Source organism: Euwallacea similis, chromosome 4, assembly GCF_039881205.1.
Source record: "Euwallacea similis isolate ESF13 chromosome 4, ESF131.1, whole genome shotgun sequence".
NCBI classification, from domain to species: Eukaryota; Metazoa; Arthropoda; class Insecta; order Coleoptera; family Curculionidae; genus Euwallacea; species Euwallacea similis.
This window is the reverse complement of record NC_089612.1, coordinates 7,648,608-7,663,973: the sequence shown is the minus strand read 5'-3', so window position 1 is coordinate 7,663,973 and position 15,366 is coordinate 7,648,608. Positions and strand designations below refer to the sequence as shown.

General features: G+C 32.6%; 1 protein-coding gene across 1 annotated transcript; it reads left to right on the top strand.

Moving 5' to 3' along the window:
* The first annotated feature begins 179 nt into the window (after positions 1 to 179).
* Positions 180 to 6,406, top strand: LOC136408252 (uncharacterized). The gene is made up of 6 exons (XM_066389126.1): positions 180 to 477; positions 3,082 to 3,239; positions 5,462 to 5,590; positions 5,666 to 5,721; positions 5,779 to 5,986; positions 6,108 to 6,406. The coding sequence occupies exons 1-6, from the start codon at positions 429 to 431 to the stop codon at positions 6,330 to 6,332; spliced, it is 825 nt and encodes a 274-aa protein (XP_066245223.1). The 5' UTR covers positions 180 to 428; the 3' UTR covers positions 6,333 to 6,406.
* Positions 6,407 to 15,366: the final 8,960 nt, after the last annotated feature.

The window sequence follows — 15,366 nt, the reverse complement described above, 5'->3', positions numbered from 1 at the left end:
AGGAACACGTTGAAGCGAATTCTGTAATTTGTACTACCTAGAATATACTCTATTCACGTAATCCTGGGAAATTTACAGTAAAATCGCAATGTAAGTGAATCTTATGAATGCTGTGTCGCAAATGCGCAACTGATAATCGTACTGTATGTTTGCCTGTGTCGATATTTCCTTACATAAACAAAACATGATTGCGATGAGTGTAGAGTCAGGAACCAACAAACAGCTGTTTTTGTTCCAGATATTAGGTTCGGTAGAATTCGGTGAAGTACATCTGAGATAAGGGTGATAATTGTAAATTCGAATGTAAACACAAATTCTGTACAAATATCACGATTTTCTCGACATGTCGCTGTAACCGTAAATTTTCGTTCCTTCAGTTCGCTGTTATCATCTTCCTTTCGATTTTTGTCGTGGCGCCGCTGTTCATTATGTTGAAAAATATAGTGGTTTTGTGTATTACGATTGTCTCGGCTAAAGGTAAGGAAGTGAAGGTGAACAGACTGCTTTGATAATTAAATTCATGATATGACCCGATTTTTAACCACTTTTTTCCACTAAATTTTTGCTGACCCATAAGGAACGCCCAGAAGAAAGAGAATCTTGTCAGAAATTCTTGGTGTGTTGTATAATAGCTGGAAATATCAACTTGTGCTATACGCGCCCCTTCATTCTAAAATTTTTAACTTCCCACTATCATAACCCAATGAAATTTCGTTTCAGGTTAGAATCTACCATTTTGAGTCAAAGTAAAATATTTTCAAAATGGCAGCACTTCCGGTATAACCGGAAGTAGCTACCAATTTTTTAATTTTAAATGGAACCCCTTATTTTTTTGTCATCTTCGAATTTCTCGTTAAATTTTAAGGCCAGTTTATGTAAAGTGTTTTATATCTAAAATTTACCGGTTCCGAGTTATATTGGAAAATTTGAAAATTTTAGCAGCTGCAAGATTCCACGGAATAGGTATTGTGCGCTGACCGCTGCGAATTTTGGAATCGGCGTTCTAGGACTCAAAGAGGACCTAACAAGCTAGGTTTTGACATATTTCCGTTTAAAAAAATCTTCTACAATCCCTTCCCTGTCTCTAGACAGGGGATCTAATCGGATTCTAATACGAAAATAGTAAAAAAAACTAGGGGGTTTCACTTAAAATAACGAAGTTGGTAGCTACTTCCGGTATAACCCGACGTATCGCCAGTTTCAAAATATTTTACTGGGATTCAAAATAGTCGATTCTAGACTGAAACGAAATATCACTGCGCTACGACAGTGAGAAGCTAAATTTTTTCGAATGAACGGAATAGGTGGCCTTTCATTCAAATGCCCTTTTCATTTTAAGAAAATTAATCAGAACATGAGCTAATTACGGCCTTATGAAAGTTTGAAAGGGTGGATTTTTGCTGACCCGTTAGAAATTCTTGCTGACCAGATGCAAGAAGATAATTAAGATAATTCTACATGTTGCGTGTAAATTTGGTAAATATTAGTCGTAAAATAAATTAATTATAACTGGGTAAAACTTCGACCCACAGAGCCTTAATTAACTCATTTTCTAAACGATTTTGAAAGGGAAATTTCCGTATGGTGTGTCCATTTTGTATGAGTCAGGAAATTAGGCTTTTGAACTGGTGGAAGTGGGAGACCTGAGGTGTTATATTTTTGTTGCTAATTAACTGAATTTACTAACTATGTATTAAAAAGCTAATGTGCCAATGAAACGAGGTGAAAAACCTTAAATAAAAACGTGCATTAAAGAGGGGAAAACTCAAGGAAAACGTCCAGCAAGAATTTCGATTGTTAACAATTTTTAGTTTTATTTTTATTTATTATATTATTTTATTATTATATTATTTATTATATATTTAATTATATTTTTATTTCAATTTAAAATTTTAAGAATTGAATAATTTGGTATGCACAGTTTAAAAATGAAATAAACTGTTAGGATAAACCAGTGATTTTTGGTTGGAGACAAAGTGAGCGTAAAGAGTAACATTAGATAAAAACGTGAAAAAGATGAAATAATCACGCAAACCAGACCAGTAAAGGTCAAAATAAAGATTTTTTCATTTTCGATTTCGATTTCATTTCGAAACATAAGTAGAGATATGTGTCGAAATCGGCTATCGCTACGAAAGCGATGGAGACAGAGCAAAATGTTAAATTCAAAAATTGTATGATACATTATTAACTTTAAAACCGAGGAATTCTCAGCTGTACCTACACAGTGTCCAAAGAATCTTAACTCCTACAACTCGTATTAAAAAAAAACATACTATATAACTATCTATTATTTATAACTACCCAAAATGAATAGTTTTTCTAAATATTGAACTGTCCGCCGATCGGATTTGAATAAGTGTGCACAAAATGGCAAGAATTGTCTTAGCCAATAAAATATTCCTTATAAATAGATCCTTCATGGGCACAACTGAAACGACTATTGATTTCATCGTCTATCTATTAATGGCGGCATGTTAATGACGTCCATGCAAAGATTCATTGATTCAACTATATTTTTGTGCATCTATTTGCAGACATAAAATGATACTTTCAAAATTTTACCGTGAACATCCCGAGTATTTAACCTGAATTAACCTAGTATCTCTAGTTTGATTTGGACAGAATGGACAAAATTTAGAAGGTGATTCTTAACAAAAAGAAATAAAAAGAAAACGATAGTTTTATTGGACTGTATTATTTATATCCTATTTACGAATTAAATAGGTCTTGGTGACCGTGAAATCTCCATTGTTTTTTCTATTGATCTCTCGTTTGCACATGACAAGGAGACATGATCTTTTCCTATCTGGATACTTAAGGGGAGTTTTAACCAACGAATAATGAAATAATACAGTACATGTTTAAAAACAGCAAATACTTGTTCATTTTTTTTTCAATTACTGCACATTAATTTTGTTTTTGCAATTTTATTTATTACTTTTTTCGGTTATATTCATTTTCGACTTTTTTAACTGAATTGTTAGGTACTGATGAGGTAAGCACCTGAGCTACCTGCTTATGTACCTAAAACAATAACTTCGTATATGTTTCTTTTTTGATAAACATTATCTATTTCAGCCCAACGTTACGATCAACCATGGTACAACAGGAAATGGTTCCCTCACACTCCTGGTGAACTGGATCCAAATCCAATAATCAACAACACCAAAAATTTGTATGACGCTCATCATGGAATTGCCATGGGCGTTGTCGACAGCAGTTGTGACGATGGGAAGGTGAGAAGTACCATTAACATATCTCATGATATATTGTTGACCTTCTAACTTCCACAAATTATTTATTATGATTTGCATGTGGTTACATTCATACATACAGGGTAGGCCAACGAAAACTTTGCACCTCGATTTTCAGTATTTAAAATAAAAATGGTATGTAAAAATGTTCGGATCAGTCGATTTTTGACTCGAGGGGAACAATTTTTTATTGTACTTTCACCTTTCATCTTCAACCTCTGAACAGGGGTGATGGTTACCCCTAAAATTTTTAATGGGAAGGGGTGTTCAGTTACACCTCATTTTAAAGGTAATTGTATCCCAATTATAACCTTTAGGTTTGAATTCAATGCCATTGTCCCCGTTGATATGACAGCTTGTCAGGTTTAGTGAGGAAAAAAGCTTCTGGTTAATAATTAATTTATCACAATAAGAGCTGCAGACTTCAAAATGTGACTAGGAAGATCTTTAAAAGGAAATATCACTAAATCGTTTTGACGGAGACACCTTTGAAACAAGATATCACTCGACACCTCTTCTCAATAGAAATTTTGGGGGTAACTGTCTCTCCTGTTCAAGGATTGAAGTTGAAAGGTTGAAACTACAATAAACAATTGTCCCACTCAAATCAAAAATCGACTGATCTGAGCATTTTTACACGTTTTTATTTTAAATACTGAAAATCGAGGTCCATAGTTTTCATTGGGCCATCCTGTATATATTTCATTTGATCAACGAAAATATTGATTTAAAAATGTATTTTAACTAGGAGGAATATTTATTGAAGCTTAGTAATCATTGTTATGAAATAAAGCTGTTTATTTAAATTTATGACATCAAGGAGAATTTCCTACTTATGAAAAGAGTATTGTTGTAAGCAGAAACTGAATAAAATACGAGGGATATCCGGTTACTAAGGTATATTTGCGCGGCACACCGCTACGTTGCTCCGATCAGGTTAAAACTTGCACATATTTTAGATGTTTATATGTACTTCGTAGGGGGCTATTATCATTGTGATTTTCATGATACATGTTGTGATCAACATGAAATACCTACCGAAATTCACAAAAAAGTACTAAATACATACGAAGAAGGCATTATGAGTCAAAAACAAGTTTATGTTTGGTGTCGGCAGTTCAAAAGTGGACGCATAAATCTGAACGATAATCCCGAAGGTTTACGACGAAAATCATCAACAACAAAAACGGATGAGAATCAATTAAAGGTCGATATCCTGATTCGAGAAGATCGTCGGTTGAAAATACGGGAAATTGCTCTACTTACCGGCATTCCTAAAAGCTCTGTTCAAGAAATGGTATCTCAATTAGACTATCTAAAAGTTGCCGCGAGATGGGTACCAAAACTGTTGACCGACTAACACAAAATGCAACGAATAACAGCGGCAATGGAATTATTAACGTGTTTCATCAGGAAAACGAATTTCTAGAGTCTATAGTTACAAGAGACGAAACCTGGGTACACCACCATAATCCCGAAACAAAAAAAAAACTCGATAACGTGGAAACATGTGTGTTTACCAATACCGAAAAAATTTAAAGCTCAACACTCTGCAAAAAAAGCCAATGGCAACTGTGTTCTGGGATATACAAGGCATTTTGCTCATCAAGTTTTTACCACCAAAAACGACAATCAACAGCGATATCTATTGTTAAACTCTCGAAAAACTACACCAAGTCATTCGACAGACACGAAGAGGAAGGTTGACAAAAGGAATCAGGTTGTTATATGACAATGCAAGACCGCACACCCCAGCTTAGACGAAGACCTGGCTTCAGAAACACAATTGGAAAGTTATTGTCCATCCGCCCCACGGTCCAGACCTCGCTCCTTCTGATTTTCATTTGTTTGGGCCGTTAAAAACTCATTTGTCGGATAAAAGGTTTGAAAACGACGATGAACTTCAATATGAAGTAAGGCAATTTTTTAGAAATTTGGATTGTATCTTTTACGAAGAGGGTATACAGAAGCTTGTGCCTCGCTACGATAAGTACCTTAGCATTGGCGGCGATTACGTTGAAAAGTCGCCAAAAGTTCGCTTATTGTATATTTGATATCTATAAATAAAATAGTCTGTAATTTACAAATGTACCTTAGTAACCGGACATCCTTCGTAGAATCATTTTGAACATTAATTTCATAAAATAGACAGTACCACTTGTTTTCGACCTTAGACTCTTGTTTAAGATATCATCGACTTTCAGACAAACCTTCAGATAGATTGGAACTATAACGTGGAAAACTACACCTGTTTCGATAACAGAACTCTATATTTGCCCCAAGTAAACATTCATTCTATACAGAGTACCGAACACATTCCTCAGCAATACAGTGTAAGTCACGATTTCATGATATATTTCCTGTTTTTTTCAGGCATATTAGAAGATTGAGAATTTTATTTCTTGCAGGCTCAGCATAGATGTATGAACGAATCCATCGAATATGATGAAATAATTCCGACGTTGTAAGTATTTGTGCTTATCAAAATTCTTGAAAATAACTAAAATGCTTTATTATTCAGTGGTACTCACCGACCACTCTGGGCTGTTTATGGCGAGTACAACTTCCTACCAAAGCAGCGATGGCTGCATAACTTGGAGCATGGTGCCGTCGTCATGTTGTACCACCCTTGTGCTAATCTCAATGAAATTACCCTTTTAAGGAAAATAGTGAAAAGATGTCTCTACAGGCATGTGATAACGCCATACAACTTGCTAACACCCACCAGGGTAAGTATCCATAGTACTCGAAGTAGGTATTGACAGTACTCGCTTATAATACTAAACCTTAATCTACATTATTATTGTAATAATAATCATTATCTAAATCTTCAATATCTCTCTTCTTTAGCCTTTGGCATTAGCAACATGGGGCCATCGCTTTGAAATGTCGAAAGTAGATCAAGAGGACGTCGCAGCCTTTATAAAGCAACACGCTCTGAAAGGACCTGAACAGACTCACAGAAATGGACAGTACGACTCCATGTTAAAGGAAAAGGCTCAAGTGGTCTCAGATATGGACGACAGGGATCTTTGTCCCATGACGACCGCCGGATCACTGGAAATGACGAAATAAAACATTTCCCAACCCTGTTTCTGAAATTTTCGTACAACGATTTTTGAACCTCAGTAGATTGTTATTCTTTACAATTTTTGAGGTTTTGTTTAATACGCTCTTTTCCTCCAAGCATAATAATTCCTTATTATCACTTTGATTTAGCAAATGATGTTAACAGGGAGTTAGTAAACTGAGCTTAAGTTCAATTTGTATGTCGTATATGAATAATATTGGCTTTAGATATAAAACCTATATACCCTTCCCAGCATGTTCTGCTTGTGATATATGAACCCCATATTAGTCGTGTTACCAAAAAGTACCTCGTCTAGTTTATCGTCTGATCAATTCCAAGCATAATCTTAAGAGTTAAAATTAAATAAGGACGGCATTTAGTTACCTCACTTTATGAAAAATGTTTCCTCCTATTGGGATTTTTCAGAAATACTCGAATTTTACCTTACTTTAAAAGGTAAGTTTACCTCCAATTTAACATTTTTTTTCTAGGAAGCATTTTCTCGAATTACGATTGAAAATACAGTTTTATATGTCAATTAAAATAAATCTGAGGAGTGAACTAAAGAACGATCCCACTAATATTGCTCATTACGATATAACGATGATTTTAAAATATTTTAGGTGAGCAATGAAACATTTATACAAATTTAAATTCACGCTGTTGAATGTGGTCTTAGTTGATATGATACCAATTTTAATTCTTACAGAGCCCAAAATTACTACCTTAATGACCCTATAGTTAATTTCATCGTAACGTGTAACGGTGGGTTTATAAAAAACGTATTTAAAATTTAGGATTTGAGAAAGTTTGTTTTAATTATAGCAATGTTTATCAAATTTGCCTTAAAATATCAGATGATGTTGTAGCTGATAACCGTGCCTTGTCCCTTTCAGTTCACAACTCGCCTTTTATTATTTTTAGAATCCTCAAAATTAAAATACAGTGGCAGCCATAGAATTAAGAATGACATAAAAAATAGAAAATGTAATTCCTTAGAAGTAAACTTTAAAAAATTACAAACATTTTTTAACGACTTATTAGATCATAAGAGAAGGCAATAATGCAAATTTTAAGAAAATTGTAATAATCAAGCCTAAAAAAACACTTTCATATAAAAATTAACAAACTTCTCGAACATCTAATTAAAAACAATATATTTAAATAAATAACGATATTAAAAAAAACAAACAAACAAAACTTAAATTAACTAGTATCGAATCAGGTAGCCTTTATTCTTCTTTACTTCCAAATAATGATTTGGCATAAATTTAATTAGTGCCTGACAACGTTTCTTAGAAATATTGTATCACACTTGCTTAACAGCGTCGAATAAATCTGGAATATATTGGATGTTTTGTAGTCTCAAAACCTTCTTCACATCGGTCCACAAATTTTCAATCGGATTAAGATCCGGGCTACAGAAAGGCCATTTTAAGAGACGCAGAATTCTGGTCGAATTAAGCACGAACACTGGTTGTCATATACTTCGGATTGCTATTTTACTAAAATTGCCAAATTACAAGCAAGCTTTCTTCGGTATACGGTAGCACTACAGTCCCCATAATATTCTTATATTAGACCTGATTCATAACCCCCTTAATTTTATTTATGAATAGGGCCTACCCCGGACTAAGAAAAACAACCTCACATTGAAATCGATTCACTTCCATGTTTCACTATAATTGTGGTATACTTAGGATTGTAATCTTGGTTTATGGTACATACTGTCTTCCATTTGATTCTGCCCGACTGATTTTGGTTTATCGAGCCAAAGAACATATTTCCACTGACAGGGCTCATGCTTTGTGACCCTTAATAGAAAAAAAAACTGTATTTTAGCCGTGAAACTTTTTTTTAATTATCGGTTTTTTACGTGCAACTCGTCCATGTAAATTGGCTTCATTCAGACGGTATCTAATTATTCGAACAGATAACACTCAGTTTTTATTTCACAAGTTTTTGGGAAAATCTCTTTCTGGATGCCAACGGGCCCTCATCATGGAATTTAGGTGAGAAAGTCTCTCAATTTGTTTATCTTTTCCAGGATCCGATTTTCGAGTTTTCTTTTTTGCGTTATAGATTTTGTGTAGTTCCATGTTCCTCAAAATGCTTAATCGCATGGAAAACTAGTGCTTTAGAATAGTTGAACTTTGTTGCAATATTCTTATACGGCATCCCAGAAGACTTCAAATTAATAATTAATTATCTAAGTTGTGATGAGAAACTTTTTGATTTTCTAATTGTTTTCTACATTTAGTTAATTCTCAAAATCTGAATTGTAATAAAAACGTTCACAAATAATCACCAATAGATATGCTAAATTGACAAATCAACAGCGTTCTTAATTTAATGTTCGCTCTCATTCAATACTTGAAATGTACTGATTAATTTAGTATTTTCATAAAACACGGAAATCTCCTAACTTCTTAAAAAAATGAGAAATTTTAGGATTCCTAGAGATATACTTTGAGAACATAGATTCTTACAATGTTGTCAAATTTTCTTAATATATTCCAATTTCAGTAAAATAAAGCGTTCTTAACTCTATGGCTGCCACTGTAAGTTAATCCCCTCTTAAAATTTCATCCTACAAAAAAACCAAGAAATAGGCCAACTTTTCTATGGTAAATCCATTGCAATCTTTTCCTTAAACTAGTAAGTAAGGACGTAATAAAGTTTCAACGTCAACGCCTTAATTTCTTAAATGCTAAATGTACAATCTTAAATGTTAAATGTAAAACCTTAAATCAAATATTAAATGTTTTTTGTAAACACAGTACCAACAGTAAAATTCTATCTGCAAACTTTAGCTTCTCTTCAGGTTTTTTTGTTCAGTATGAATAAACTGCTTGTGGCTGAATTCAAAATAATGCTAATCATATCTGATCAATCTCAATTGACCTATACCTTGATCTATAAACTGAGAGCTCAAAAAAAGGTCGAATAATGGTTATTTTCTAAATTAGATTATTAATGATTAAATATTCGTGTAAGGTGCTTAAAACTGTTAGTAATACTTATACAAATTATCCATGTAACATTTAGGTAATTCTTATAGTTTAAAATTATTGATGAAAATGAGTTGATATGGTCGTACCAGTTCAGTTTTCATGTAGTTTACATATTAATACATAAAAACTGAATAATATCTCAAACACATTATAATAATAGTAATAGGCTGAATTTTTATTTTTTTATCTTACCTGCACACCTAACAAAGAGTTGAACATTATAAACATAGTAATTTAATTTCAATATTTAGAAATTTAAGCGCAAAATTTTAAAGGGCTTTTTTCTGTATTGAATCTGAAAAGGTAATTCAGTTCTTATCTCATTTTAAGTTAGTGAGTAAGCATAAAATCAAATGTAAAGACCTGTACCAGTTTTTTTTTAAATGGCTGAACCTCAGATTTTTTTTAATTTAAAATGTATCTCATTTTATTTAGTATTTAATAGTATTCTTAATTAAATAATTTATTTAGATGGATTTTACAATTTTTATAACTGTATCATTTTGCAAACATACTATACATAGAGAAACAAGTTTTCTCAACAAAAGTTTATCAGAAAAATTAGGTCCTTCAAATATTGAGAAAAAAGTGTACTCGTGGAAAAAACTCGATATCATGTCCATCTTGAAGAACAGAAAAAATTATCGTTTAGAAAAAAAATGAAGCTCTATGGTCCTTCCTTGAGACTCCGCAAGCAAATATTCGATTCTATTTTCCGCTTCTTTTCACAATGCATAAAACGCGAAGTATGCAATTTTTTGCACCGTGCGACTCTAAATTTTACCGCCCTTTTAATAAATTACTATTTTTTTTTAATTCAAAAAGAGCATTAAATAACACAAAAAATACTATCTTTCGACGTTTGTTCATTTTTCTAAATGTTGTTTACATCACCGGTGAGGCAAAACGGCAAATTTCTTAAAATTAAAACATAGCTCAAGTGACACCTCAAATTAAAGGTACTTGTGTGTAATGTGATTTAAAATCAATCGATTCGTTTTTGAGAAAAAGAGCTATTCGAGCTAACCTGAACTAACTTAAAAAAATAAATGTAAAAAATGAAATACAAATTTAGCTTCATAAAACAAACAATTAAAAAAATTTGTTTGTTGACAATAAATTTACTAAATTACATGTTTGAAAATAGCATCACTTTGCTCTTAACAAAAATGTAAATTGCAAACAATTTCCCGCCTTTCATTAACGAAGGTGTATGGATAATTCGACGTTTTTTATTGCAGTAAAGAGCTAATTTACAATGATCGCATTTGGAACTGCCCACAAAAAATTATAGGGAAGAATGATGTGGTTTCAATGGTTAAGGGCGGTTTTATCTCGTGGTCCTAATGGGCTCCACTTGTCCATCGCGCCGGCCGACTTTGCACAGGATAATACAATGGGATGAAATGCAGATGACCACAAGATAACGCAGATGGCCCATGACGATAAATATAGCTACATAACTCCTAATATTTCATAGAAATAATAGAAGAGTGAGTTGTATTACATTTTTACGACATTTATTTTTTTGTATTTATAGCTCTTTTTCTCAAAAACCAATGGATCGATTTTAAATTATTTTACACCATTAAATATAGTTTTGAAATACCTTTAATTTGAGATGTTACTTGACACATGTTGAAATTTTAAAAAATCGGCCATTTTGCGCTATCGGTGAAACAAACGAACATCAAAATAAAGTATTTTTTGTTCGACTTAATGCTGCTTTTGAATTTTGTCAAAAGAATGATTTCTTGAAAAGTTAGCAGGGAAGGGAGGGGATGCAATCTAGGGCTGCACGGTATATTAAGATGCAAATACCATTCGCGTACAAATCCAACTTTTCAAACCGAGGAACGAAGCGATGAGCTGGCAATAAATGCGTGCTTGTATTTTCATCCATTATTCACGCATGTTACACAAAGTAGCGTGCGTTCGCCAGTGTCAAGAATATTTGTGGGCAATCAGGCTTTTATAGGGCGGTAAAGCCACTTTAGGCATGCTTATGGGAAAATTTGTTACTGCACGCAAAATTTCATTTACAGAACAAAAAAAGTCATTTCATATCATCGTTGAGCATGGCATTTTATCAACATTTCAAATTTGAACCAACAAATATCTCAAAATTGTAAGCTTAAAAAAATTAAAAATATGTAATGAAATTTGAAATTTTTTATCCTACATACTGCTAACGAAGTAAAATGATAGTAAAAAGGGCAAAAGTTTGAAAAGGGTATGTTTTCTGTATAACAGTTCTTCCTAGTCTTTTAAACAGGTTTCCAAAATCAACCATAAGGAAAATATTTATATAGTGGATAATTCTTTGTTCAGTTATATTTAGTAGTAAGAATATACCCATTTAACAATTTTAAACATGATAATATTGTAGTATTTCATAAGATTAAATAAGATTATAATGTTATTACAAGAAGGAATACTTCGTTAAAAATTCATATTAAACGCTTAAACTAGCGTTATAGTGCTAAGCTGTGCCAAATTCACGTGTTAGTTGATTAGAAGCTCACGAGTTTACTGTATTATTATGATAATTGTAGCTATAGGTATATTTTATGGTGATGATCAATCGGTGATAAGATTTTACACGCTCTATGTTATACATAAATACACTAACTTTTTGGACCGTTTAGTGTCTTCTCCAAAAATACAGATTAAGCAAATCAGACTGATTACCACCATATCCTAGACATGTTAAAAATCTATTTGGACCAAAGTTATCTGCATTTAGGCAATTATTAAAAGATGTCGCAGCATTATACAGGATGGTTCTTAAACGTGTGGCACAAAGTGTTAATAAAATTATTTGTTCACGACTCTAGAAGAATATAATAATTTTACATTTGTTTGTAAATAATAGTAATGCCTTTTAATACCTGCAGTTCAATAAATTCTATGGATCGTGAATGATGAGTTCATTATTCACGTTCGATAGCATTTGTTTATTTAAATACTATATATTAAACAAATTATTTAAAAGGGGTTTTTTGTTCATTTGGGGAAAATATGAATTCTCAACCATGGGCAAAGTATAGTTCTGGACAAGTATATAATCAACATCATCCTCTCAGGATAATTGCGACACATGCATCGTTCGCTATGCAAACTTCTCCATCGAGGATGATAGCATTTATTATATGTTCATCCATTACTATACAATTTTCGGCGATTGACAAAAAAGAGGCTGTAACGTACCAGTTTTAATGCCTAGGCAATAAGGTAGCACTTACCCTGTTTAGGTATTAAATTTTTTCATTAAAAATTTACATAAAGGCAAGCTTCAGAAAGAATTTTTCAAAAATCTTAACCGTTATGACTACTTAGTAAAATTATTCGCTATATTACTGTACTGCTGTTCGTTCATTGATCCAGAACTTCCAGGAGCGTATTACTGTGCAGATCGGTTGAAATTTTCCAGCAAAATAATACGGCGCAGTCTTTCTTTGCAATTTTCATAATTAATTCGAAACAGCAATAAAAAATCCAACATTTTTGTGCATCAATTTTATTCGTGTCAAAGGGTTCCTTTTTAAGATTAAAATTCAATTCTAATATCGTGCATGCGTCTGTACCACATTAAAATACTCCTCAAAAAATTCAAATATGCAATGGAATTAAAACTTCTAAAATTCTACAAAAATTGTTCAGGTTATTATATTTCTAAGGGACTTCATGTCTTATTTGGACCTAAGGAATATTCCCTTAAGTTTGTGCCGCATGTTTAGCAAGTACCCTGTATAAAATATTTTTCTTTCATTTTACCTGAATACTGTCATCTGTTAGAGTACCCGGAAATCAGCAATTTTATCTCTTATCTATAACTTCTAGGATATACAAGGTGTTACTAAAAAACAGGCCAACTTTATAACACAATTTTTTATCCCATTAAAAAAACTCAGTAAAACCACTGTACTCTATGGCAATAACTCTGTGAGAAACCGTTTTTACCTTCTCATTATCTTGTTAGATAGATGATACATAGAAGGGGTTCCCAAAATATAGTTTTTAAAACACACTGTATTTTCAAAATCAAAATGATGACTTTTTTGCCACTGTCAACTTTTATATAAAAAAATCGAACATAAGAAACTATTTAATTTGAAACACCGTATATATTAAATGGCAATTCTCCTAAACAGTATTGCATCATAGGGAGAATGATCAATTTCACTGGAGAAGTTTTTCATTTTTGCTGCAAATCTTTTTGATTTCTTTTTTCGCTAACAGTTTACAATAGACAATTTAATATTTTTGAAGCTGCCTCATAACTACTCGTATATTTAGATAGGTATCTTAATAAGGCTTTTTTAGTCCTAGTCAAAATAAAACTCAATCAAGATGATACCATTTTAATATTAAGGGGAAGTGAGTTAATATGGCAATAACAGACGGAAATCGAAAAGCATCAATGAAAGCATTTCGTTATCATATTCAACCGTGTAAACTCACTTAGCGAAATAGTCTTTTAATAAACACAGTTGAATTATTGCAATCTCTGTTAAAATGATTATATTATCACACCCAAACATTATGAGTTTTAATGTCGTCGTAATAGTTCCCCGCCAATTAGCTAATGCTGGTTTCCCACGTTCCATAACAAGGGCATGGTGCACAGTACCTCAGACCAGGATGTGGACTGCGATATTTTTTATGTTTAGCCTTTTGAAGATTATTTCTTTAAATTTTTGAAAAGCAAGGCTGAAGTATGAAGCGAAGAGTGAAGTGTCTCTATTTTCTGGTTTCTCGCGTCAGACGTGGGTTTTTTCATCTTATAGAATATATTTTTATCACTTCTTTTTCCCTAATTTAGCGAGAAAAGTTGTTACCCGTCTTTATTATTTGATAAAGTAGTGTGAGTGGTGCTTCACTTCCGTCGTTCATGCACGAGATTTTTCTAGATTTATTATCATTTATTGCAATAATAGAAAGTTCTCTAGCGCACGTGCAGAAAAATGCTGCAACTTTAAGGAACATCTGCGCATAGGTTCTTTTGCGTTTAACTACAGTATCGCTACACTCAGAAAAATTTAGCGTAAACATTGCGTGTTAACATTATTAACATAATTATTATTTAATTAACATTATTATTAACATAATAATAGACTAAAATTAATGGACTACAATAAATTTCAATATAACTGAGAAACTTGCTATTTGCTGCAAATTGCTAAGGGATGATTAAAAGGTGTTTTACACGCAATTTTTTACATAAAAATATTAACTTTACGTAAAATAATGTTGAGTGCTAAATGGTACTTTGTATAATGATATTCTAAAGTAGCTATCAGGTATGTTGTGAAAAAAATCTGCTCAAGTAAAATTATATCCCGCCCATGAATTAAGGGTATCTCGCTATTCTGTATTTTTTTTGTAATTTTTAATTTTTTGTTATTTTTAGTTTTAATTTTTATTCTGTGCATCTCCTGAAAGTTAGTATTTTTTATGCTCGAAATTTTACGAAACTAGTCTTTTTACAGGAGTAATAGTTTACACATAAATTCAGATTTATTAGAACACTTTGCGCATACAAGGAGCAATCTTTCAATCCCCTTTTCATCAACACTTCTTGCAATAAAATGCATGACCTAACTCTGAACCTTTTTGGGCGCAGGATGCATTGTTAACTTTTGAGGCCGTATTTCGGATCCTTTAACAAATGAAATTTCGTCAACCTGTCACTTTGCCAGAAACCGATTTAGAAAACCAATATATTTCGGCTGAAAACAAAGGGGCAGCGGCCGGTAATAATCACGGCGAGCATGGGCCGGCGCCCCCCTGCCGTTTAACTAGACCGACAAAAGCTAAGTGTCAGAGCGGCCTGTAAACAGGCCCGACCTAATCCAATCAAACTTTTTAAATGATGCCGCCGAAGAAATTTTTCAATAGACACTTTATCTCATTTTAAATTAAATTCACTTTGTTTTGCTTCATTTTTCTAGGATGTCACATGTAAAAAAATTCGTTACGAATTATATGGGTAATTAGAGGGCCTCGAGAGTTCAAGAGTACG

Excerpts from the sequence above, each read along its gene's own strand:
- LOC136408252 (XM_066389126.1), top strand. The coding sequence starts at position 429 with ATGTTGAAAAATATAGTGGTTTTGTGTATTACGATTGTCTCGGCTAAA. Across the intron at positions 5,722-5,778 it reads GATGAAATAATTCCGACGTT|TGGTACTCACCGACCACTCT; the intron begins GTAAGTATTTGT and ends TTTATTATTCAG. Across the intron at positions 5,987-6,107 it reads ACTTGCTAACACCCACCAGG|CCTTTGGCATTAGCAACATG; the intron begins GTAAGTATCCAT and ends TCTCTTCTTTAG.